At 39.8% G+C, this 27,419-nt stretch overlaps 1 protein-coding gene across 7 annotated transcripts; it reads right to left on the minus strand.

Moving 5' to 3' along the window:
- Positions 1–1,653: 1,653 nt before the first annotated feature.
- On the minus strand, positions 1,654–25,731 carry rnf150a (ring finger protein 150a). 7 transcript variants are annotated; one of them, XR_012593244.1, is made up of 9 exons: positions 24,804–25,731; positions 13,885–14,135; positions 12,182–12,253; positions 11,718–11,800; positions 11,441–11,537; positions 10,315–10,525; positions 5,159–7,712; positions 4,347–5,102; positions 1,654–4,288 (listed from the first exon to the last, which is right to left on the minus strand). XR_012593244.1 is itself a non-coding variant. In XM_074629328.1 (7 exons), the coding sequence occupies exons 1-7, from the start codon at positions 25,255–25,257 to the stop codon at positions 7,603–7,605; spliced, it is 1,278 nt and encodes a 425-aa protein (XP_074485429.1). In that variant the 5' UTR covers positions 25,258–25,731; the 3' UTR covers positions 1,654–7,602. The 7 variants fall into 7 exon arrangements, 1 of the variants encoding a protein (XP_074485429.1); XR_012593245.1 differs by having other exon boundaries at positions 4,347–5,081; positions 5,141–7,712; XR_012593241.1 differs by having other exon boundaries at positions 1,654–5,102.
- Between the last annotated feature and the right edge of the window lie 1,688 nt (positions 25,732–27,419).

Consider the following 27,419-nt stretch of genomic DNA (forward strand, 5'->3'; position numbering starts at 1 on the left):
ACGTGAACGAGCATCAGTCAAAACAGTGAGGCGACACACGTCAGCTAAAACCACAATATCACTCTATATTTCACCTGCTTGGCAGTAATGTTAGCTGAACAGACGAAGGTCTATCCATGAATCAATGCTGATCCTAGTGTTGGCTTTTCCTGCTTCAGCCTCCCAACCGCGGCCGGAGGGAACAGGGGAGACACCAGCATCTGGTCGGAGACAATAACGCTTCTCGCTGCGGAGCCCCGTCACTTCACAAGACACGGAAAACCTCTGTTGGTCTGGAGGAGCTACAGCAGTTATTTCTGCACAAACGTCCACTAGATATTCTCAGAACTACTAACTCTTCTGCAGTGTGTAGTGTGCGCGCATCCACGTGAGCGGGGGGCGAAATAGCGAGAACGAGCGCGGTGTTTGAGTGAAGGCCGGCAGGCAGAGGAGCAGAGTACAGCAGAGACTCCGGCCCTGGAGACCAAAGCTACGGTCTCCCCCGCGTCCTCCGACTGTGGCCAACACTGATTAACAAACGGGCTTCACTAGATATAACTTTGCGGTTTTGGTGCTTTCGTGTAGTTTGTGTTGGAGTCTTGTCTGAACAGCGTAGCCACAAGCGAGCACGCATGGGACACCGACCCGGATTGATTTATACGTGTAACAGTCCCTTTAAAGCAGTAGCTGACCGGAAGTAAACTTGGACCAAAGCTGTTGCCCCTACCAACAGAATTGGGTAACACTTATGGTGCCTTCAAATGCAACTGTTGAGCTTGTGTTTACAACATCATAAGTCTTGTACACGATGTGCCTGGCGTTCAAGTAGTTAAGTCGGGAGAACACCGCTGCTAAGCAACGACAATATTGACGTTACTGTCGGCGTCAAGAAGCCAAAGAAGCTGACAATTTAGCAAGCTAGCAAGCAGGTCACATAATGCAGGAAATACAAAGGCATAATGACAGAGGAAAGAGATGAGGTCGTTGGGAATATCAACATTTTCTTCAGACTTATTATAAAATTATGAAGAAAACAACATATAACTAAAATTACAATATATTAATTTATGCACCGAAAAATGAATTTCCATTGGCGCCACCATTTCTGACATCAACAAACACGTCACAACTTGTTAACTCTGAGCTTTTGGAAACTTTCCACTTAAGAGGTCGTGAATACCACAAGAGGGGGGTGTTCATATTGTCCCTTCTAATGAACACGATAAACACGACCCCATTTGAAGGCACCATTAATTTACAGGTCTGCAAAGTTCATGGTAATTAGGTGATAATTAGCAAGTAACCTGTTTGAAATTTCTTTGGAATTACTGCCAAATTACCCCAATATTTACCTCAAAATGTATCGAAAATTACTTTATTATAAACATTATTTAATATTCTGCTATTTCCCAATAGTTGACGATAAAAATAAATTTTTAGTTAAATATTGGGGTAATTTGGCAGTAATTAAAAAAATACATTTCAAATAGTTTACTTGCTAATTATCACCCAATTACCTTGAAATTTGCGGAAGATTAAATAGATTGTTTTAGTCTGCTCCCTTGAATTTACTGCAATCAGTCACAAACATCACAAGCTCTGGTATTGTTCATTACCAGCTTTCATTATTGTAGAAAAACATACATTTTATTGAGTTTACGTAAAACAAACAAGTTTATCAAAGTTGAAAAAACCTGATTAAATTTTATTATAACTCACAATCAGAGACATTCCTACACGTGCATCATGGTACAAGAAAGGAACAGAGACACCGCTAGTCATACTTACAATTCTTTTATATGACAAAATAGCAATGCTGTTATTTCTGCTGGGTATAGTGTACAATATATTGATACTCCCCCCACACCCCACGACAGTACAGATAAAAGATCACAACGTTACACAATAAGCAACAACTGAGTCATGTTCAATACTGTAGCCCTCTTTCTCAAAAGCTGTACGTTAAAAAAGACTTTTCTCAAGTCGTTCATAAAGCTGCTCCTCATTCTCTGGAGGGTTAAAGTGCAATATAGAAAAGTTTAAACAGGAGAAAACACACGAACAAGAGAACAAAATGAAATACATGATACCTTTGATTAACTCCCAATAATAAAACTATGTTGGCTCACTCTATTTTACAGGACCATCATTTCTGAATACTTTCCATGAAAAAACAACATAACTTGGTTCTATTTATATGAAAAATAGAGGCAGTGTTCAATTGGTACATTAATTTCAATTAATTAATTCTTATGAATTGCTAGTGTAAACTAGAGAGACTTTTAGTCAGTGCACAGCAGATCTGCTGAGGAAAAAATTTAAAATTTGTCAACGTCAAAAGGCAAAAATTCTACTGCGCTTACAAGTTTCTTTTTTTCTTTTTCTGAGCTATCTATTATGGATTGTTGCCAACTATCTTGTGTTATATTGTGGCATAATCAATTGGATGTGTACTGTGCTGTTTTGTGCATGTTGTGTATATGAATTTTATAAGATTTATTCTATTATTAGGGTGCCTTTTTCATATCTGGCTTTTAACTTTAAAACTTTGCTAACTTTGGCTTTACAGTTTTTTTTTTTTCCAGTTGATCAATGACCACAGTCATGTCAGATAAACAAATAAAATTAATAAATAATAATGGACACATTTTCCAATAGTCAATTAGTTGACTAATCAATCGTTGTGGTCTTAGTCGACTAAGATTTCATTAGTCGATTAGCCATTTTTTATGCTTTTTTCATGCTTAATGACTTATTGCCAAGAAACGTATGAGCACATCTTTGGTAAACACAAGATTTAAAGTGGTGCTTTTGTGTGATTCTTTCTGGAGAAACTCCACTAATCAATTAGTTGACAAAATCGTACGAGTGTTAGTCGACTAAGAATTTCTTTGGTCGATGACAGCCCTACCTATAATATATGAATAATGTTATATAATCACAAAGCTCTTTCCAGCAAATTTTTGGGGAAATTATTAGGAAATTACGGACATATAAAATAAAGTGTTACGCAATGTTGCCGGTACAATTAGGGGCAACAATCTCGTGTTGCTTCATAAGTGCATTGAATGCATTACATTGAGTACACCAAGGTCTTTTGTGTCTTAAAATACCTTTGAATTCCATTTATTCCTACAAGAGAGTTGTTATTGAAACACTGTAAACAGACAAAACGGAGAGATGACATTTTAGCTTAGTCACATACTCTTTAAGTTTCTCTGTAAAAAGAAGGTTTAACTTTAGACAAACTCGCACCGTTAGGCAGTACAGCCAGAATCGAGTGATCTGGCTCTGAAAACAGATGTGCTTGGCTTTATCTTGTCGCTATGCTGACCAAATAAATGGTCAGATGGAGACAGAGTGTTTGCTATGTGTGTGTGTGTGTGTGTGTGTGTGTGTGCATTTGTGTGTGTGTGTGTATTTGTGTAAATGTGACAAGGAGACAAGATTACAGAAGAAATTCAAAGCGTGGAAAGAAAGACAAGGAGAGCAACATGTTGTTGGGTGTTTCTGGGTAATCTTATGTATTGTGCTGTCTCATTATCCACGTGGCTTAAAGGTCCAGATTAGGCTGGCTGAGACTTAAACATCTGTATCTCTATCTATGATGTGCTGGCAAAAAATCACAATCATCCTCCACCTTCATATCCACAAAGAACAAGATGTATAGCGAGACGTAAACCGACCGCATTGTCTAACAGATAGTGTATGAAAATATACATTCATGAATGCTTCCAACTGCTGTTAGAAACAACATATTCTAACTTCTTACTTTATCTAGAAAGTAGTGTCTATGGGTAACAAGCTGCTACAGCCAAGAACATACAGTCTCACAAAATGCTTAAAGAAATAAAGAATTACAACATGCCCCTCCTAAAACCAACGCTTTCATGAAACATTTGCCCATACATTCAATAATACTTCAGTGATTGACCCAAACTTGGGAGTGTGGACATGTGCTTGTTATATAAGAGAGTCCCTGGTGGCTGCAGGACATAATGGAAACAATGACTGGAAGTGAAAACCCCCAGTTTAATTCCACTGGCATCGACTCAGTCAGTGGTGTCTGTGCTTCTTCAGTGTGCAAGTCTACAGGAATGTGAGAGGAAACAGATCCAATCGAGTATTAGATACCACTGAGCTTGTTCAACATGATATTACTGAAAAAAGTAATAAGGAGGTGATAGACAGGACGACAACAGAACAACAAAAGGAAAAGTACAAGAATGAACTCTACCATAAACTGTAAAAGATGATAAATGTCGATTAACAGTCAGCATCGCCACGGGAGTCTAAGTGTACGTCCACACTAAGCCGGTTACATTTAAAAATGCACCTTTATATCTTTGTTTTGGTTCTCCGTCCACACTAAGCCGGCTACATTTAAAAATGCACCTTTATGTCTTTGTTTTGGTTCTCCGTCCACACTAAGCTGGAGTTCTCCTGCGGATTCTGGTGATAATTCTCTGTAGGTTCGTTCCTACCAGCAACTCATGTTAAATGTCAATATAGCCGATCCCACAGCAGTTGTCATTAACCTGGATTTATGTTTTTATAAATTTAAAAAAAGTAGTAGGGGAAAAAAGGGAGGTTAACCAACTGAGACTCAGCAGAGTAACTGTCTGTCTTGTCCAGTGTTTCCCAAACGTTTTTTCCAGTTACCCACTTTTTAAAAATGACAAACGCTTGTGACCCAATTCACAATTGGCCTTATCTATAAATCGTGAGAAGAGCGAATTTGTGCATAAATGAATTTCCTGATCATTTTTACTGCCATTTCCACATCACCTTATATTATCTTGAATAGGTAAACCAGCCATTTCAAAGAGATATATATTTGATAAATCACAACTTCATTTTATGCATATGTTACAGGGTTGGAAATTAGCACCGGCCACCAGCAGATGTTGGTAAAATATGCTTCACTCAACAACCAAAAAAAACAATGGTAATCTATTGAGTGGCTGGTAGAGCTAACAGGCTCTTGCAATGTTATATTAAGTAGGCTACAATTATCAGAATAATACGAACATTCAGGCTCCCTCATGTGGATCAAAGCTGTACTGCAGATATAAATGTTAAATAAAAGACTGGAAGAAATTCTGCAAATTCATTTGGCGACCCTAATAAAATCTCCTGCGACCCACCTGTGGGTCCCAACCCAGTGTTTGGGAATGACTGGTCTAACCCATTCCTCAACACATGTTGGCTGTAATGCAGTTTTGCTGACCAAGGACGAAGAATAAGAAATGTAGCCGTTTCATGTTTTTGTGTGGAGATCATTGTGAAGGCTGTATGCATGTCGTTTTCCGAAATTAGCCGACTCAGTGTGGACCGATTCCAAACAAAACTTCTCAATTATTCCACAACTGTAAACATGTTCATGCTGTTAGCTTTTCATGCCATAAATAATCCCATGCTTGGAGCACCAAATTCCTCAAATGAAAACCCTGACCATGCATCCAGATGCATCTTGTTTGTCAGGCAATGCACAACTCCCTCCTTTTCCACCAAAACAGTCCGTCTTTTAACTGATGTAAACCATCCAATTCTACGTCCTCATGTTGTTTCTTCTGTGCCATTCTGTTTAACAGCCAAGGGAATCAGTGAGCATGAAAAAACAGTGTTTAAGATACTACTGATGATCTTGGCACAAAGACACATTGACATATTTATATTAGCTGGCTTGACAAGAGTAGGGAGTTTGTCTACAGTATGTGCACACTGCCAGAATCTGGTAGTGACAACTGCTATTGCCGGCTGTATTTAGCAGCAGTGTGAACACAGATATGAACACTTTCCTCCTGACAGACAGCAGGGAACGATCACCAGCGCCATGTGTTGTGATAGCAGCAGTTTCAGTAGGGCAGTGGGTGACATCACTTCAAACTGCTTGTGGCAAGCTATGATTGTCAAATGTGAGGACAGAAATATCTACCTTGTGTTTGGTTATTTCCTCTCAACAACGGGAATATTCAGTTGGCAAAGTTATAAATGAAGGTCTCACAAAAATAGTAACCGTTACATTTAGAAATTACAGCATAACGTGTGCATACATATTCCAACTGTCACATGACCACATGAACTTAAAGACCTACGCTTCAAGTTTTCAACGGATAATAACGTGTACCCAAGTCTGAAGTTGAACAATTGCTGGTGGGAATTCACACCAACTGTTAGGGACTCAGAGGAAATTGCTGATATAGGCTCTATACGTGCTATGTATCCATTACATCAGTAAAAATTACTTCTGGAATATGTTGGCAGTGATCTTATACCAATAAATCAAACAATCTGCACATATTTTTAATAATAATTAAAGCTGTAATCTGACGTTAAGGAGGCTCTGCTGCTTCCATGCTCGTATTGTGTCCAGCAGCAGGTTTAGGTTGCCAGAGAGAGGAGAAACCAATTTTGCCTTCTCAGTACTGGTCAACACAGTACTCGGGCTCAAACATCTCAGCACTTCTTGTATTTCAGATGTTAGGTTTAAAGGTGCTTAATACGAAATTCAGAGCATTTCTATTGCCTCCACACGGCTCTCAACATGGAGACGGCTGAGCTGGCAGCTCGCAGCTAACGGTGCCAATTCTCATTCCCAGGGTGTCAAATACTGAGGTTTCGTCACGCCCATCGGCGATAAGTACCGCCGCAAAAGGCACCCTTTAGCGCCGGTATGAAATGCAACGGGCATTCCATTAACTATAATGTTAACCCATCCGCGGCAACAGTAAACGCTCAGAGAAAGTGCACCGGGAGTGACTTTGGTGACGTAGTTTAAAGAGCGAAAAAGACACACCGGGCGGGTGGGAGGGGCAGGTGGATGGGTCCAACAAACACAAGACTTTTATCCAGGAGACCGCTATTCGTGTCCCGTGTGCTAAGTTTCACTTTCATGTCCCGTGTTCACAACATTCAGTGTCATTTTCACTTTACAAACGTAATAGTTTTAAGTCTAAACCTAAAGTGACGCCAAGTGTAACTATAATGGTTTTGAAGAACGTGTTGTCAGGATGCCTTTATCAGCTGTAACTGCCGTTTGAGCGCAGTGGAGAGCGGCGGCCGTGAGCTAGCCGGTGGGGCACGCTGACATGCACTAACATGCACGCGCGGCCTGCCCGGCGAAGTCAACACTGCTGACTGAAGAAGCTCCAATTACAAAACACACAGAGGGAGAGATACTTCATTCTCTGCTCAGGCAGACATTACTCCTCATTATCTTTACATAGCAAATAGTTGTTTACTGCTACATTCAGTCTCTGAATATCGTATAGAGCACCTTTAAGGATGTGAAAAGATTACGTGTGACAAAAACTGGGCCACCACAATGTGAGAGCTGTGATTGGCCGTCTGGTTGGCATGGCAATCAAACCAACAAAATGGTGAGGTGTGACTGCTAGAAAACGAGCAAGCAACACGACCACAGATGCCGGGACAAATCTGTTTTTCGGTCGTTTTTTCAGGTGTTTTTGTGCTGCTATGTTGCTCATTTGCCCATCTTCTGAGAAGTCACTTCCTCCAGGTGGCCAAAGACGTGGCAAATCTCTGGGGCCCCGGTCACTTTGTCCTGCTTTTGTCCTCCTTTTCCTGGTGATTGATGCTTTTTTCTCAGCTTGCATTGACTCAGGATTTGCCCCGATCAGATTCCTGCGCCCTGGACAGGTAGACTTCAGACATGCCTACCTCCATGATAGAAGTGTCTGAATCACTGCTGAGTGGAGGCTGGTGGCCGCCTGAGGGGGGAGAGAGGGAGGTAGTTCATTACTGGACAGGTCACTGTGGGATGCAGTTATACCAGTGTCTCTGAATGGAGAATATTCGTTAGTCAAGTCATTTGAAGAAGGTTGGATTCTTTGGGTTAATGACACTTAAACAATTTTCCCCACATTCCAGCAATAAATTAGGTCTTTTTCTGGGACCCTGATTGCAGCACACACCCGGTAAATGGCTGACTCAGGAAAGAATGATAGCTGCAATACCACCGACGACAGCTCTCATTATTCAAGTTAAAGACACAACACAATCGGCCCTCCATCACTGCCAACACACAGCAGCAGAAACCCCGACATATCGGCTTGTTCATCCCATGCTAACAGCCCGTCAGTGACATCGTCTCTGTAAGATCAATAGTGCTGCGACGTACGACAAATTACATCTAATTTACATACTAATTAGTCTCGAGGAGAACACCTGCTTGTGGCTGCGAGCTGATCTACTACTTGTCAAGCACACAAAAGTAAACGTAATTCTTTGTGTTACCAGCTTCCTCTGAAAGCCTTAAAGATGAGTCAAATTGGAAAGTAACCCATCACCATTAAGTATTTTTTAATTATATATATATATATATACACTATGGCTATATATATACACTATGGCTATTTTCTCAATTTACTGATCGTCCGTTAAGTCTTTAACAATGTCAAAAATTGGTTGAAAAAGACCTACAATATTTCCTAGACCCCGAAGTGATGTCTTCAAAATGCTTGTTTTGACCAATTAACAGTCTGAATCCCAAAATATGTTAATAGTTTTTTGTGCATGTAAAAGGTCTGCAAATCTACAAAGCCTACCTACGCCAAAGGGAGTTACTCTCCCCCACAGAAAAACTGCTCCTGAACAGCCTGAAACTCCTCATTTGAAGTCCCGCCTTTTCTTCCTTAACATGGTGATGTCACCAAGTTATACATTTGCATAATACCTGCCTAGTGGCTAGTTTGGCACGCGCTCAAACAAAGGAGCAGGAGCTCAGAGCGCTTCAGACAGAGGGTGAAAAGAGGTGCTGCAGCACAGCTGGTATAAGGAAAAATTGTGTTAAAAAGTGTTAATTTGAACATTAAATTATGTAAACATACAAGAATAACAAAATACAAGAACAAACCTAAAAATGAGCATAATAGGTCCTCTCTAAACATGTCACTCTACTCTTCTCCAATATAACTTGTATTATTCTCCAAATGTTTTCAGCTATCTTACCTTCATCTGTGCGTGTCTAACGTTTGTTTCTGTTTTTTTCATAAATACCTTTTAGTATGAATTAGTCACATGACTTATAAATACAACAGGTATTCATCACAAGAATGCAATCGTTTTTTTTTGTTTTTTTTTACAAAATACAACATTTCATCTTTTCCTATCAATGTCTAAACAGGTTGAATCTCACTTTTCAAATACAAAATAACAAATTCAATAACCAAAGAAAGACACAAGCGAGGAGTAAACAAAGCTTACAACAGCGTCAGTCTATCACTGGTTGTCAGGATTGAGTCTCTGTTTGCCTGGAAGTGTTGGAGCCAGTCTGACGTGCTCAAACACTTCATCTTTTCTTTACCGTTCCACTCTGGTCCTCCAAACACCTCAAACACCTTATAAAGTCTAACTATAAACCCTATAACAGAAACCAACATCAAGCAACAATTAAACCACTGGGAAGTGTAATCACATCATCAAACTGAATAGACCAGGAGTAATTTGTAAAATTCACAGAACAGAGTGGCATTAAATCCAAGTACGATCCATAAATGGCCTGCTGAATTTCTTGTTTCATAGATTTATTGATTTGGCGCAAAAAACAAGAGCTTTATCTTCTAAGCCCCACTTCTTTCCCCTGTTTATTCCTTCATCCAGCCATAGAAAAAGTGTTGTGACTCGAAACTTTTATACCTCTGGCTACATCTCTGTTCTGGGGAAATGTTTTGGCTTCAGATGCTAAATAGCAGAAAGACCACATGTACGAGCATGTGCATGTACTCACACCGTAAAGCACTGATAATTACCAGATGTTTAACAGCCGTTAGTTAAAGGCACAGCCCTTAGGCATTTGCATAAGGTGCTGCAAGTGTACAGCATTCTTTGACTTAAATATTTGAGTGTATGTGGGTTAGGCTGTGGCTTTCTGGAAAGGGAACACTATTCTTCCCCTCCTGTATTGCCCAGGAGGATCTGAATCGGGGAACACTGACCAGGTGGCTGCTGGCCTGATTTAGGCCTCAGAATAAACAATTCAACCCTCAAATGACAAGAAAAAAGTGGGAATAAAACCAGAACCAGCACACTGTTACAAAGCTGGTTTCCTCTGGGGGATGGGGGACAAACAGACGTGTCTACTCCCGTACATCCCAAAATATTTTCAAGCACAGGACACGGCAGAGATCAGGCAACAGTCATAGACTTCACTGCGTTGAATAGAGGAGACATAAGAGAATGGACAGAGAAATACTGTAGAGCATGTGGTCATAATTTTGTCTGGATTAAAATGTGATGTTCCAACTTGTCTCAAACATCCCGTTTCACTGACCGTCAGGTCTTTACCTCTTTGTAAAAAATGTCTATACTTACTGCTGGCGAGGGTGTGGCTCTCCCCCGTCTGAAGTTCTGTCTCTTCATCAGGGTGGAGCTGCTCTAGGTCCATCGCTCTTCCAGCTGGATCCAGAACCACCGAGCTCTCGTTGACTGTGATTTCACTCGCCCCGCTGATGGGGTTGGTGGGTGGACCCCCGACAGATGTCTCATAGTCTGGAGGAACGTCATCTAAACAGTCTGCGTTGAGCTGGAACGTGACAAAGGCCTTGTCTTCAGATGAGTGTTCATTTATTTTATGTTTTACACCATAGAATGTATATAAAGATGGACGACAAGACAGCTCCCAAAAGTGAAGCCAAAACATCTTGATCGCCCCCTGGTGGCTGGCTGCAGTATAGGTCATAAAGCACGCCCTCTCCATGTTAGTAGATGGGACATGTGCCAAGCTTAAAAGTCAGAGTACACGTTAAATACATTTTCCCAAAGATGGTTTCAGTCATTTTTGGTTCAGTAGTTCTTAATCCACGGCTGTGTTGAATAATCGATTCTGATTGGTCAATCACGGCGTTCTGTGGTCTGTAATTTCTGTATAACAGACCGTTGCTATTGGCGCAGCTCAGATGTTGGACTCTGGCGGACCGTTTTTGTGTAAAAATATTGATTTCTTCAGTAAGTAGCCGTGTAATAAGCGGGATAATGTACAGCGAGCCGGTCATAGTTGTGAAAGAAACCCCTTCAGGGCGATGAGAGCCCTGAAGGGGTTTCTTTCACAACTATGACATTTAACCTTACTAATCACGCTGATGTATGTTAAAGTGTTCATTTCTCTTGTAAGTTTGGTTTTAATCAGTTATTTGATGCTATAAAAAGGCGTCATGATTGGCAGCTGCGAGTCTCTCACGCTAACAAGCTGCGGCCGTGCTCGGCTAACGTTTGGTTCGGGCTGGTGACCTTGATACCACGGCTCCACCGCCAGATCACTACTGCACAGACTGTGGCTCCAAATGACGTCAAAATCTTTGGCCTCACTTCTGTAAAGTGGGAGGAAGTGGAGACGCATCGTCCATCTTTATATACAGTCTATGGTTTGTACTTTAGAGTTAGATTAGTCCTGTCTAGTCAAGAGGCAAAAGTTACCAGAATAAATAAAAAAGGACCTTACTTGAATTCCCAAGGCTTTGAGGATGTTCATTTTACACATGGGACATGTCCGGTGGTCTTGTAGCCACGGGTCTACACAGTGCTTATGGAAGATATGCCTGACCAAACAACAACACAGTGCACAAATAAAACATCTGAAAACAAATGCAGTGCACAGTGACGTGTAGATAATGGTAGCTATGGTACATGTTTTGACTTTATGCCTTTCTGTAAACAACACATAGAGACACATAGTTTTAAAGTTATAGTATGTACAACAAAGAGTACACAAACATTACCTGCATGGTAATATCCTCACAACATCATTAGGCTTATAACCTTCAATGCAAACTGCACAGTTGTCAAAGTCTGACTCTGTCTCCTAAAACACAAACAGAAATAGAAAAGATGAAAAAGACAGACCAATGAATTCTCAAATATAATTAAAATAATAACTTTACATATATATAGCACCTTTCACAACAAAGTTACAAAATGTTTTACAGTAAAAACAAATAATAAAAGCAGATATAAAAGTGAGTTTTAAGAAGAGATTTAAAAGAGGATACACTGAGTTTAATACTGAGTAGAATATATCTACAGTATATACCAAAGAAATAAGCACAGTAGCCTATAATTCAAATAATATTGAACACATTTTAGTAAATGTATGTACAGCTTACTTTTAAACTTACTGTATAGCCAAAGATGCTTTGAAGTTTATGTGAGCTGTACTGTTTGCAGTGTCGGGAACATCATTTACCTTGTCTCCTTTCTTAATGGTGCGTACTTGCAGCTTACTGATGGCCTTTTTGGCAGCGTCCCCCAAACGTCTCTGTAGACATAAAAAACGTTATTACTGACACGACTAGTGGGGTTTTAACAGTGGACAAAAAACAGTCCATAACTCAGCAGCGTGCAGGTATCTCATTGGTCAGTAAATACTGTTGATCGGTCTACATCGGCTGAAAGCAATCATTGAAGAAATGTTTTACTTTGTCATCACAAGCCTCCATGTTCATGTGAGGAATGTGACATCACATGTCATGTTGCTGTGGGCTCGTCAATTTTACCTCTTCACATTCGTCTTATTGGAAATGAATAGAGCAGCACCAACATCTACTGTGTGATAATCACACATATACGAGTATAAAACACCATCACTGAACCACAGTGATGTGCCAAAATGACAAAAAACAATGTGATCAAAGAAAAGTTTTCCAGTTTATTGGCACAAAAGATTTCCTAACCTGCTCTGTGCATCAGCAAACAGGCTAAGCAATGTGTTGCTTGTTTGAAAAAAACGTTCGCCCCGGCAACTTTGGTGAACTTCAGTTCGAAAATTGCCTCGGCAGGCGATGGTCACTGGTTACACATGCGCGAAATAAACATTTTCCCCCCATTCACTTCCATTCTATGCAAGAAAAAGAGCATAAAAACTTCTGGTTGCGAAGCAAATTTGCATTTTCACATTCATGTGGAGTTCGACTTTGGTGAACTTTCAGTTTGAATATCGTGCCTGTATTTGCGCATGTGTGACCATGCCTTTATGCAAAGTTTTGGGCACCTGCTCCACCTCCAACCTATTTTCATTGATCCAAATCAACGCTGAGAGTAACTGACATAAATCAATATCACTCTCTCTATGTAATAGAGAGTGACATCGCTGGTAGTATATCTGGACAATTTTTCACGGTCCATTTGCCAGAGTTCGCTAACTCGCTGTATGTTAGGAAGAGGTGTGTTCACCAAAGTTGAACTCCACGCAAATGCAAAGATGCGAATTTGCTTCGCCACCGGACGCAAATGTTTTTCTGCCCCTTCACTTGCATAGAATGGAAGTGAACAGGATACAAATGTGTGACCGTGCCTTAATAATTAAACAAAAAACAAACATCAGAAATATTGAAAGAACAGGTGGCGGCAGAGGATTGAAAAGCAAGTGGCATCAGTGAGATATAGTTTTACAATAATGATGAAACACAGCATCACGCTTTAACAGTTTTACCTTATACTGTGCTGCCTCGTAAATAAATTGAAAGCAGATTTATTCAACATTGCTGAATTCTGTACGACATAAATCAACATAATTCAAAGTGAAAATGGAAACAATGGTTGTCATCGCACCGGCTCCTATCATAACAAGCGCAATGATAAATTGTCATTACGGACGTCACAAGAACGTCAGAGGCGGCCACTCATAATAAAGAGAAGGCAATATCAAGTATTTGCACTGTGGGCTCAAAGGGCCAGAGAGCTGAGTTGGTTGATGGTTCACTGGTTCGCCACGTCTCTGTTCGGCCAGCTGTCATGCTAATTCTGGCCTCTCCTTAAAGCCTCACAGAGCCGACACCAGATGGAAAAATGCATGGGCCAATGTCAAGAGTGAGACCACAGCACTGCAGCACAGAAATACATCAGCTCACAGAGCCATACGTTGATTAAACAAAGTGCACACAGCCATACCTGGTTGCGGTCTCGTGCATTAGCGTAGCGGAACCTCTGGATGTAGTAGAAGACGAGCCAGGCGAGGGAGATGATCATGAGGACGATGAAGGAGATGGAGACAAACACTACCGACGTCCTGCTCACGTACTTCTGCAGGTTGCGGGTTCCTATGGAGATGTGCACCGTGACCATGATTTGCTGCTCCAGCAAAGCCGCAATCTCTCGACCTTTAGGCTCTGGGATCATGATGGCCACGACTTCACCTGTACCTGCACGCACATACAACACAGGAAGAACCAGTTTAGAGGTTCAGTAGATGAATCAAGTCTGTAGCTACCATACGAGACACTGAAGTCATGTCCTCAGTATTGTGTTTGGGAGTTTTAATACTTGGAGAGCAGTTTAAACTCTACTGTTACACTCAGATTACACATGATAGATCTTAGACCGTTTAGACATCTTCAAATATGTTTTTTTGGACAAAAAAATGTATTAAACTAATATATCATAAAATAATGTAGTATTTCCCCCGCCTAGAATTATATTTTGTGTGGAGAAAGCTTTGAAACAACATTTAGTGAGCTTAAATTTGCAGAAAATAAAACTTAACTTGTTGTTAAATAAGTAGTTTTGTAATGCAAATAAGTTTGTAATGAATTTTGAATAATGTCTACAGCTGCAACAATTAGTTGATAAAATTAATTTGCAACTATTTTTATTTTTTTTAATTTTTTTTAACAAAAATGACAAACATTTGCTGGTTCCAGCTTCTCACATGTGAGGATTTGATCTTTTTCTATATCTTTGGGTTTTGGACTGTTGGTCGGACAAAACAAGTCATTTAAAGACATCACCTTGGATTCCAAATTTTTTTTTATTTTTAATTATTTTCTCACATTTTATAGAAAAATTATTAATAAATTAATCCGAAAATAATCATTAGGTCAATCGATAACGGAAATAATTGTTAGTTGCAGTCCTAATAATGTCAAAATTTAAAACAAATAAAAACTGAAATGACAAAAACAAAAAAAATAATTAAAACAATCTGAATTTGTCCATCCATCCATCCATCTGCAACCGCTTATCCCGTCAGGGGTCGCGGGGGGGGGCTGGAGCCGATCCCAGCCAATCTGAATTTGTATTTTTGGTAATTATGCAAAACAACAACAGAAGGCATTAAATCCCAATAAAATACAATACGGATCTATTTGGCATCAATAGTAACCAAAACTTACAATATCCTTACCATACTGAGGCCAAAATGCTATTACTGCATACAGCCTGGGTTCAGGAATATGCAAACGCTGACAAATCTATGAAATCTACTTTTCTACTTTTTACACAGTAAGTATCCAGACTTCCAACATCCAACCTGGCATATAAAGCTTTAAAACAGAGCAGGTGTGAAAACTCAGTTTCCTGGGAGCTCAGATCGAAGACAGAACAGCTAAAGCTTCACTCTCTTTGCCAGACGCTTCCTGTTGCTGCTGCTTGTCGTGCACGATGAAGGCTTTTGCATTACGGAGTCACAGAGCTTCTTTCAACTCCTGCACCTGAAAGATGTTCAGGAGGAACGCTGCGTTTACAGAATATGATTTATTTGGGTTTGCTAGAAAAAACTTCCACCAGAGGGTACTAGCATTAGCATCAACAGTAAGAAGGTACTTCTTCTCACCCTCTCAGCTAATGCTTCTCAACAGTTCAAACGTGACAGATAAGCTTTGCGTTCTGCCTCTAGAGCTCACAGACATCCAGCTCTTTTTAGAAATACTGTTGCATGTGCTACAACTTTACCATGACAGTTTAAAAAAACATTATCAACATTTCACTAAGAATACAACTATTTCATTATTGACACATTTGTGGACTTTTCAAAAATTTCAAATTTTTCAAATTTAAAAATCAATAATTTTTTTGTCCATATTGTCACAAAAAAGCAACAAATGTCCATCACAATTTCCCAATTTTAAATGTCTTGTTTTGCAACAGTTTAAAACTCAAAGATATCTATATTACAATAATACAAAACAGAGGAGAGAAGCAAATCAAAGAAAGTATAGTATATATTGTATATAAAAATTGCAGTACAGAGATAAAAAAGATATGTTGAGGTAATTTAGAAATATTGTCACCATTACATCCTGTAGTTTGACACTTCATATATATATATTTTTTTATTTTAATGATTGGCAGTTTTGCTTTTATTTGACAGTTTGCAGTGAAGATAAACAGGAATTATAGGAGAGTTAAAAAATGTTTCCTTATGTTATGTGACAAATATTGGCCAACTGGTCGATTTATATTGATATAATATCGATATCTGTACCTAGGGATGCACCGATCCGACTATCCGACTAGTCCTAATAGCAATACCTGATACCGAGTACCGATCCGATACCAGTATTTAATTAATAAGCTGTATGCCTCACTGTGTAGAAGTGACTGGGATCAATATTTTATGGGTAAGGAAACTTAAATGCTGCTTTCCTAACAAATAAAGACATAGATATAAATTTACTGAATTGTTATTTATTATTAGAATAAATTGTACACCAGCATATTGATGAAAAATCTTCTAAATTAAAATGAATTACAATTCAAGTGTAAACCTTTTTAATGCAGCAACAAATTGGTCAAACTTGAACAGGAATTAAAATTACAATATATAATGTATATAGTATATAAACATAGAATTTAATTGAATAGATCAGCCCCATTGTCACCGATATCCAATCCAGCTATATGAGTCAGTATCGGCCTGATATCCGATCCGGTATCGGTGTCGGTGCATCCCTATCGGTACCTGTCTCCAAAAATACAGCATCATGCTTTATTGTTTATTTGAAATTGTCTGTAATGAGGGAACGACATATGGGACATAACTCAGTCATTACTGAGGGACACAATAAGGGAATAACGTGCCTCTACTCTCTCAGCCGTACAGCGGCAGGTTGATTCCATTCTGAGTGCTGTTACATAATTTTCCTTCTGCTGCATGTTTATGACTGTGGCTGAATGGAGTCACAGTGGTTCCCTGTGGTGCTTCAGTTTCTCTATCAGTCACCGTAAACAGCGGCTTTATTCAACCTGCCATCACCAGCAGCACCTCCTGTGCAGCCTGCCAGATACACAGACAAATCCTCGTGCACTGTAGCACAGAGCTATTTTAAAATTACATTCTGGGGTAATTCTGCCACAGAGGCATTACAGAAGATGTGGCGTTTTGTGTTTTCCAGAGGAGTTAAAGGCTTTGAATCCAACAGATATGCTTCATTTTCAGGATGTAGCTGCAATGCATTATTGCTGTCAGGCTCATAAATCCCTTTATGTAACAGGTCTGTTGTAAAACCTGCACAGCTGCTACATTTTATATGACTAGGGTTGAGAAGTCAGACAGAAATCATGTTTTTAAACTGTTTTACTTCCATGCATATGCAAGAATCAGCCTTCTTGGCTAAAAACAAAACAAAAAAACATTAAAATTCTTGAAAAAATAGAATAATTCAATAATTTGGTTGTAATTTGTTGTTTCAGAACACAATACAGTAGATATATTTGGGCAAAAGCATCATTCTAACAATTAAACAAATGCTTCCATTAACAATTTGCTAAGGGTATTAGGTGTGTAAGAAGATATCGATACACTTAAAGCTGCAGTGGGTAGAAATGGAGCAAATATGATTAAAAAAAGTTATTTTTATAAAAAGGTCACTATATCCTGACAGTAGTGCATGAGACAGGTAATCTGAAAAACATCATGTGCCTCTGTGTCCTCCGGTGCTCCTAATGGCATCTGCATGATTTCACAGACCGGAGGAAAACAACCAATCAGAGCCGAGCTGGAGCCTGTCGTCTCTGAGCAGCTGTCAATCACTCGTGAACTCCGATCAAACGGTCAAACTAGGCAGCGCTGATCAAATATGAATCAATATTCTGTTAATGAAATGCCTATTTATCGCCTCAAATGTTTTCAGAAACATCTTGTAGTGTACTGTTTAGCGGTAAAATTCTAAAGGTTTTGACCCGGCAGGTCACGACTCATGATACGTATCGTATCGCCAGATTCGGTATGATAGAAATGGGTACAAAGCACTTCCACATCCTCTGCAAAAATAGATTCACAACCACACAGTAATCCAGCTGGCAATATCTCCACTGTTTATCTTTGTATTACGGTGGCTGCTCCCTCAAAATGAGTTTATTTATGTTAGAGCCTCTAAAGCAAACCCTGCTACAAACAATGACAGAGAAAACAAAAGCTTGTGTTTGGACAGCAAACAGACGGTAATACGCTCCTGAACACCACTCTGTATTCAGACTCTCAGCACACTAGCTGTCACACTTCTTCACCAAAGTTTCTGCTTATATCTTTCTCACTGACACAAAAATTTAAACAAGGTAAGAATGTGGTTGGAAGACATGTTCAGAGTTTCTAATATTAATGTTTTACCTCTCCCCCAATAATACAAGTGAATTCTTAATACCCTCTGACAACGTAATTGTATTAATGTTCCCTCTTTTTTTCATGTGTGTAACCTCCGATACACACTCCTGACCGGCAGATTTATGGTTTTACTCAGCATGACCATATGGTGCAGAGGGTAAATCACTGTGATGTAACAATTGCCTGTAAACTCAAGATAAACCACTTCATCTCAAGTCAACAGGCAAATGATTTCAGAAATTAAAACGGTTGCTTCCACTGTGTAGGCCTTAAAAAAAATGCCCGTGTAAGGCCACATTCAGATCCATAGCCAGTAGAAATAAGGAAAGGCATAACAAGGCATGTAAGATTTCCCTAAGCCTCGACTCTTATCTCCTTCTTCTGCTCACTGTGACGCAGTCAGAGCGGACAAAAATAGCTCCTTCTAAAACAGGAGGGCAATGTCTGAGACTGAGGCTCAACTTGTGAAAAGATCCGTGTTTTCAGACCCACTCGGCCAAAACGTGGAAGGAATAAATACTGAATGGGTTAATCTAGTGCACACCAACCTGTTCGGTGCTGGGAATTTAATTTCTTTAACAGGTTTTTGGGATTAGAGGATAAAACTGAGGCACAGATTAACTGGTAATTTATTAACAACCATGTACTAATCTGAACCTGACAGTTACACTAGTAGTAGAGACTGTGACTGAAGGAATAGTTTGACATTTTGGGAAATACACGTATTCTCTTTCTTGCTGAGAGTTAAATGAGTAGGTTGATACCACTCTCATATCTGTATGGAAGCTGAAGCCAACAGGCGGTTAGCTCAGCTTAGCATAAAGGCTGGAAACAAGGGGAAACAGCCATCCTGGCTCTGTCCAACAGTAACAAAATCCACCCACCAGCAGCTCTAAATGGTAATTAACACACTCTGAAATTCCATACTAACATGCTATTTAGTACGCTAAAACAGTATGTGAGATATTTTAGTATGTCTGAAACCTTAGTACGAAACCAAATTGCATACTATTTCCGGTGAAATATCACAATATGCAACGCTGGACACTACGGCAGCATAAATATCCAGCAATGCACAGCGGTAGTGATGACAACGTTCGTAACACGTTGACGGACAGCTCTGTATTGTCAATAATGCTTCAATTTAAGTTTAAGTATAAGATTCCACTTCGCTAGGCGTAATATATATTTTAAATTAATTTACATTTTGATTCTCACAAACAGTTGTTTTGGTCACATGAGGTTAGGCACGGGTTACCATGGTTACCAACCGGCAAGGAAGCTCTCAGGAAGTGACAACGTTAATTACTGCTCAGTGCATCTGAAAAGATACATACTACTGTTTATTCACACAAAAGTATGTACCGATAGTACACCTATGGAGTATGTAGTGCATAGTATGGGATTTTGGACGAAGCCTATTACTTGGTGCTGAGCAGTTGCTAGGCAACCAACGGAGACTCCAGGAAGTTACTGCTCTAAGGCAAAGAAATAGTCTGGAACGTAGCCACCCGTAAATGTAATTTGTATACTTTGGTTTTCAGCCAGGTTAGCTGTTTCCCCTTGTGTATGCTAATGCACTGCTGGCCTCAGCTACATATTTACCACAGTGGTATCAATCTTCACGTCTAATTCTCTGCAAGAAAGCGAATAAGCATATTTCCTTTTACTCTGTACAACTTTGACAGGAAAATGACTGCAAAGTTTAAACTTTCAGAGTCGATAAACCCACGATCTGACCTGGCAGTATCATGACTTTGACACCACTCAGCCTTGGGTTGTAAGGGTTAAATGAAGCCAGGCCTTGAGAGGTTTCTGGCTCTGGCAACTGTGGATTTTACAGCCCAGCTGTGTTGGCTCTGGACAGGAAAGTGCTCCATTCTTTCTTTGGCAGCCTCACATTCAGTCTACACATTAAGACACGTTCCTTTGTCCCTATAGTCTGTGTTACCTTCCTCTTCTCTAAAAGCTTTGTCATCACACCTCTCCTGGCTGCTGTTTCTGTCCCTTATAGTGTTTATATTTATGTCAGGGCCTGAAGCAGGGAAAGCCTGCTTTTCAATTTCATGTGAAATTGTGCATCTGGCCACCTGGTGAATGTCCAACATTCACTTTCTTGTTAGCTTTGCTTTGGTCTCCACTTGCTCCTGAGACAAGTCACTGAATTTGAGTAAAAGCTTTAGAGGTTTTGCATAGAATTTAAATCATCTGATTATGATGACAGGTGCCTCAGACACTTCCATACAAAAGGACCTTTTATTTAAAAAATTCTCGTAATTAATTAGATCATTATGTCCTCAGGTGTTGAGCGCTTTTTGTTTGAACATCTGTTTCTGCACTGATCCTTTTGTCCAACAGCCCTCAAGCATTGTGCTGTTGTCAGGCACAAGTGTGGTCTGGTCAGCCACACCGTTATGAAAACTAGCAACAAGCTGCCTCAGAGCCCATTTCCAATGGAAATACAAGTTAAGTGGAAACTAAAGATCACACCAGCTGCAACACCGAATCGGGCCAGGGGTGTAAAGTTGGGGGGCCAATGGCCCCTTCCCCAGTTCCTACCACGTACTTCCTGCGCCCTTTCTGGTACCACACCCATCTTCCAACTCAGCCTTCATTTTGGTCTCAACTACACACCTGTAAAGTTTTGTGACTGCATCTTGTGGGTAGGTATTGCGGTGAAAAAATCCGTCCACAGAGAGACAGAAATATAAACACCTGGCAAATTACTCACAACCGCCTCTGTGGTGGTTCCCGCTACAGTAGGTGTCTTCGGGACCACATTTTGCCATGATGACACTCACACAGACACACAAGGTGAAAACAATACCAGGTAAAGAAGGCTCTTCTCACAGCTACTATAAGCCTTAAACTCAACTTTTACCCTCACAAAAATAATACATCTATCAGTTCAGGGTGACACCAAGTCTTTAACTCTAAAACTAAAAAAATAATAATAACAATTTTAACTGCTTAGCAAGCTTGGAGGAGTGGCACTTCTTTACAAAGCAGAACCGGCATCCAAGCCCCATGCGTCAGCAGGTGTGTGTGCTGATGAAGAGCATGTGAACAAAAAACGGATTATCTATGATTTCCAGGATCATTGAACCAATAGAAAAATTACCCAAGAAGATCAATAAGGCATCACATTATTCATAAACAATAGCAGAGTTTGCGGCAAGTGGTTATTTTTGTCTGACATCTTTCACATGTTAGAGTGGTGTTAAGGGTCTAAGTTTGGTTTCAGAAGTGGGGGGTACTATAATATACCATATGATGACCATATCATGGTAGTACAACAAATGCTGTGTAAACATCTGTGTTGTTAATGCACTTCTCCCGCAATCCTACAATCACTTTTAGTTGCCTTTAGAGATACTTTATGAAAAATAATGTTTGCATCTTTCCAAAGAGCGCTGTGCTTTACTGTCTCATCTCTGATGTTCAATTCTAGCGACTTTTTATGAGAATATTAACTGTTAATAAATGTATAATCATTTTTATCAACTCAGATCTTCTCTCATCTGGATTACAGTGGCAGGACAAAAGGAGAAAAATGTTCATAGCTCTCACAGTCATGGGCCTGTGCATCCTTTTATCTCAACGGCCCCGAGACATCGTTTGAAGAGGAATCTCCCAGGTGACACACATGAAAGCCTATTTATGAGCCTCCCAGTTAAACTAAACTTTGTCCTACAATATATTTTAAATAAGATTTCTATATTCAGCACATAAAAACATGACAGTTTTTTTTTATGACCTGCATATCTTATTTACTGGAATCAAACAAACTACTCTACTAAGTGTTATTTAAACAGCCAAGTGTTTGTCCAATTAACAGCCAGTCTGCAGTGCCTCCAGAAAAAAACGAAAACAGGTGTGACTCTCCTTTGAAGAACCTGATCTGAGGTCTGTGGTTTCAGGACATTTTGCATGGAATATGTCCCAAGGTGTGTTTGATGGGTGTGTTGTTTACACAAGGTTTGTCTACACATTTATGTTTTTAAATGTTTGTTTTTGTTGTTCATTTTTTGTGCTTATAGTCAAAAGGTTTTTGCTGTTCTTCCGCTTTGCCTTGAGGGGTAACTAACCTGTGAGTCTGCAACCTGTGTTTGTTTGTCAAATTTTAAATTGTATTATAGTGGTTCCTTTCTTAATTCATAAATTCATATTTGTGAAGAAAACTCTGGACGTTGTGAAGGGGAGACTCTCTCGACTAGAACTGCAATGATTAATTGATTACTTGTCAACTATTAAAGCAACTATTTGGATAATTGATATGAATATTTTTTTAAGAAAAGTTCTCTGATTCCAGCTTCTTGAATGTGAATATTTTCTGGTTTCTTTATTCCTTTATGACAGAAAACTGAATATATTTGAGTTGTGGACGAAACAAGACATTTGAGGATTTCATCTTGGGCTTTGGGGAAAACTGATTAACATTTTTCACCATTTTATGACATTTTATAGACCCAACAACTAATCGATTAATAAAGACAATAATCAACAGATTGATCGACAATGAAAATAATTGTTAGTTGCAGCCCTACTCTCAACATTACATGTTTGCTGTCCCTTGGCTTCTTGGCACATGAACATTTCCCTCTTGGTTGTGAGCAGGTCATTATTGTTTATTGCTTAGAAACAAATCAAAAGCACTAATGGAACAATGTTTTCTAGGCAACTGCATCTGCACAGTTACAGTATAGCAGGTCAACTAGACACAAGATAGTGCTGCAATGAAATTAAAAATATTTCTTTTCTTATTTTAGTGACATTGTGCTCAACTGTCGGCATTTGTGAATGCTTTGATTAGCATTGTGTTGAAAAGATTAATTTTGTGCTACTGTCTTTGTGCTTTGTTTTTCTTCTCCTCCACAAGAAGTTGATCATTATTCTTTGTTTTTTGCTGATTAAGAATACATAATGTTTATTTCATGCAGTGTAGCCATGGAAACTAGACTGTGAAATACATTTCTATGGAATTGGGAAGTTGTGTGTTCAGTGATACGTAGTTTTAAGTGACTATTAGAGACTACAAGGCTGGCATCATATACTGTATGCAATCTTGTTTGCTTATTCTTTAATCAGATAGTTCCTGATTTTAATCAACATTTTAGACTATCCAGCTGTTTGTGTTTAGACAACCTTTAAAATTTGAGAACTTGGGATTTCCTTTGTGAAATGACAAAAAGGTAATGTAGGAAAACATGTTCATGTCTCCTAAAGTAAGGTATCCATAAACTGTATTGTTTTGGTGTCTGCACTGGAACTCAGGTATCAAAGTGGCACTAATATCAAAAAGGTGGTAGGCCATCGATATCAGTGGTTCCCAAAGTGGGGTCAGGAATCATTTATTTTCACTATAATTCCATCCGTAACTAAAACAATGACTGAATCTACGAGACAAGCACCACCTGTTCATCAAGGCCTATGACCTCTAACTCTTCCTACACATCATTCGTTTTAATTACCTGACTATAGTTTTTTTCTTCTTTTTTTCCTCTGTTCTCTTTATCAGTATGATTTTGTGTACCCTCTTTGTAAAGCATCCTTGGGTTTCTTGAAAGGCATTATATAAGTCCAGTTTATTATTATTATTATTATTATTATTATGACTATTGTGGTTGTGGGTTTCATACATGTTCTGTAATGAAACATGTAAAAGAAAAAATCCTATCCAGCAGATCAAATCCAGGTGATGATCAGTCCATCTGCTTGGGGATCCAGAGCACTTTTCTACTTTACCATGAAACTAATTGATTATTGAGCTGATTGCACAGATGCAGAAGCTGCTCTGGGACTTCAGCAAGGGGAATAAAAAAACCATTCATCAGAGGTGAAGCAACTAATTAATGACATTTACACCCTCCATCTCACTATACTGAACAGGAATCCTGATGGATAAGACAGGTAGACTGACAGGTTGTCTCCTTACCTTGATGGGGCATTGTTTTGTTGTCTGCACTGGAACTCAGGTATCGAAGTGGCACTAATATGAAATAGGTGGTAGGCTATCGATATCTGTGGTTCCCAAAGTGGGGTCCTGGGAATCAATTATTTTCACTATAGTCCATCCGTAACTAAAACAATGACAGAATCTATGACTATTTTGGTCGTGGGTTTCATACATGTTCTGTAATGAAACATGTAAAAGGAAAAATCCTATCAGATGGGGGTCCAATTTGCATCAGTTTAGGGGCCCTTCACACGACAAAGTTTGGGACCTTTAATGGTTGCACCCACATTTGAGAAAAGATAGTTAGAAAATCCAGCAGATCAATGATAGGTGATGATCCAGAGCACTTTTGTTTTACTTTACCATGAAACTAATTGATTATTGAGCTGATTACACAGAAGCTGCTCTGGGAATAAAAACCATTAATCAGAGGTGAAGCAACTAGTTAATGACATTTACACCCTCCATCTCACTACTACTGAACAGGAATCCTGATGGATAAGACAGCAGGTTGACTGACAGCTTGTCTCTTACCTGGATGGGGCATTGTTATGGTGTCGTTGGCGTTGCTGGAGCCCACATTGTAGATGACCACCGCAGAGGCGTTGTAGTTGGCCACGTTACGGATCTTCTCTCGGTATGTGCAGTTACCCGCAGCCACCAACGCCACCCAGGCGGTGTCGCCAGGCACCGGAGGGAACCGGACGTTTGGGTCGCACGCCTGTCTGTCCTGCAGGCTGGACGGCACCAGCACCAGACCTCGGGCTTCCTTCTTGGGCGAGTGCTCTCCATACCGACCGCACTCGGTTTTCTCCGTCCGGACCTCCGAAGTGACGGGGTCCAGGTAGGTGATGTTGACGAAGGCGGTGTACCACTCCTCTTTCTCTGCCACCGTGAAGTCCAGGCACAGCAAGTGCACGAAACAAAACGACAGCAGCCACGTCGAGAGAGCCAGACTGCGGCAAGCTCGGATGAGAGACGGTGCCATTGTGGTTTTGGCTGGTTTTGGAGATGATGGATGAGTCCAGGTCTCCTCCTCCGCCTCAGCTCTTTTCACAGCAGCTACCAACAAACATGAACCTCTGCAGAAGAGCCAGAGACACCAGCACCGTCTGAGAGTTAGAGAGCTATACGTGAAGAGAGTCCACTACACACCACCACCTGCAGGAGAAGACATCTCTCTCTGTGTGTCTGTGTGTGTGTGTGTGTGTGTTGTTGTTGTTCACCGTCAGCTGTTTCTCCTCCTCGCTCCTGATTGGCTCACAGCTCGCACGTCACGTGACCTGGGCGTGGACAAGGTGGTGCCTCTGACGCCCCATGTGGCATGTGGAGAGAAACAACTAAAACATCATAAATCATGTAATACACTGCCAAAAGAAAATTATGAACCCTGACATTTGAACGGTTTTTGCATTATCATTGCCTTTTGTCAGTATAAATAGATAATTCATACGACACCTTCTCACACAAAAGTACCTCAATCATATGTTATACTGTATATACTATTTATGTTCTTAATATGCCTGTATATGTTCTTAATGTATATGTTCTTAATATGCCTGTATATGTTCTCAATGTATATGTTCTTAATATGCCTTTATATGTTCTTAATATGCCTGTATATGTATACATGTCTGTATATGTTCTTAATATGCCCTGTACAAAGCATTTCTTTATTATGTACATTCATACTTCCTGATATGTATATGTTCTTAATATGCCTGTATATGTTCTTAAGGTATATGTTCTTAATATGCCTTGTACAAAGTATTTCTAATATATGTACATTCATACTTCCTGATATGTATATGTTCTTAATATGCCTTGTACAAAGTATTTCCTTTAATAATTGTAATATAACTTATTATTTTTAATGGAGCTTCCCAGCAAAAAGCATTTCACACGATTGTACTTGTATAACCAGCGTGACAATAAACATCTTGAATCTTGAATATATTCCATATCATATGTATGACAGGAAACGCTGGATTTATTTATTTTTTTGTTTATTTGTGCGTCAAAACCAAAGAATACTTTTAATTTTATCGTGCAATTTCAATGGAGCCTGGAGTGAGCCACCAGAGTAATTATAGGAGTTTACACAGTTTAATTATTAAGTAATTAAGTAAAACACAAGTTAAAAGGAAATTACAGACCTATCTTTTTAATCTGGATTTTCATTTATAGTAATGTCATAGCCTTAGTTTTTAAAGGGACTGTTTGTAAAAATCAGAAATGATTGTTAACAGCGACACCTGTGGCCGTTAAGTCAACGAAAGTCAGCGTCGCGCTTGTGCTTGCTCTACATAGACATGAACAAGCATCGCTCAAAACAGTGAGGCGACACACGCCAGCTAAAACCACAATATTACTCTATATTTCACCTGCTTGGCAGTAATGTTAGCTGACCAGACGAAGGTCTCTCCTGAATCACTGCTGATCCTAGTGTTGGCTTTTCCTACTTCAGCCTCCCGACCGCGGTAAGAAGGAACAGGAGAGACACCAGCACCCGGTCAGAGACGATAACGTTTCTCGCTGCAGAGCCCTGTCACTTCACAAGACATGGGAAACCTCTGTTGGTCTGGAGGAGCTGCAGCAGTTATTTCTGCACAGACTTCCACTGTACATTCACTAGATATTCTCAGAGCTACGAAGTCTCCTGCAGTGTGTAGTGTGCGCGCATGCACATGAGGTGGAGGGAGCTGAGTGAAGGCAAGCAGGCAGGCAGAGGAGCAGAGTACAGCAGACTCCGGCCCTGGAGACCAAAGCTACGGTCTCCCCCGCGTAGTTTGTGTTGGAGTCTTGTCTGAACATCGTAGCCACACGCGAGCGGGCATGCGCGCATATGTGAGATATACGAGCGCGCATATGTGAGATATGCGAGCGCGCATATGTGAGATATGCGAGCGTGCATATGCGAATGCGCATATGCGAGCGCGCATGGGACACCGACCCGGGTGATTTATACGTTTAAGACGTTTTTTTAATCTGGGTTTAGAGTAATGTCATTTAGAGTAATGTCATAGCCTTAGTTTTTAAGTTTTAAACATTGTATTTATTTTCAAAGTTTTATTGTTTTATTATTGTAATTTTCAGTCTTGCAAAATTGTTTATATTGTTGTCCACTTTTTGTTGTTTTTATTTATTTTG

Source organism: Sebastes fasciatus, chromosome 3, assembly GCF_043250625.1.
Source record: "Sebastes fasciatus isolate fSebFas1 chromosome 3, fSebFas1.pri, whole genome shotgun sequence".
NCBI lineage: Eukaryota > Metazoa > Chordata > Actinopteri > Perciformes > Sebastidae > Sebastes > Sebastes fasciatus.

Bases quoted from the DNA above. Each gene is read 5' to 3' on its own strand.
- rnf150a (XM_074629328.1), bottom strand. From the start codon at position 25,257: ATGGCACCGTCTCTCATCCGAGCTTGCCGCAGTCTGGCTCTCTCGACG. The intron at 11,801-12,181 runs GTAAATGATGTT...TTTGTGTTTTAG, and splicing joins CCATTAAGAAAGGAGACAAG to GAGACAGAGTCAGACTTTGA. The intron at 7,713-10,314 runs GTAAGTATAGAC...CTCCCCCCTCAG, and splicing joins GAGCCACACCCTCGCCAGCA to GCGGCCACCAGCCTCCACTC.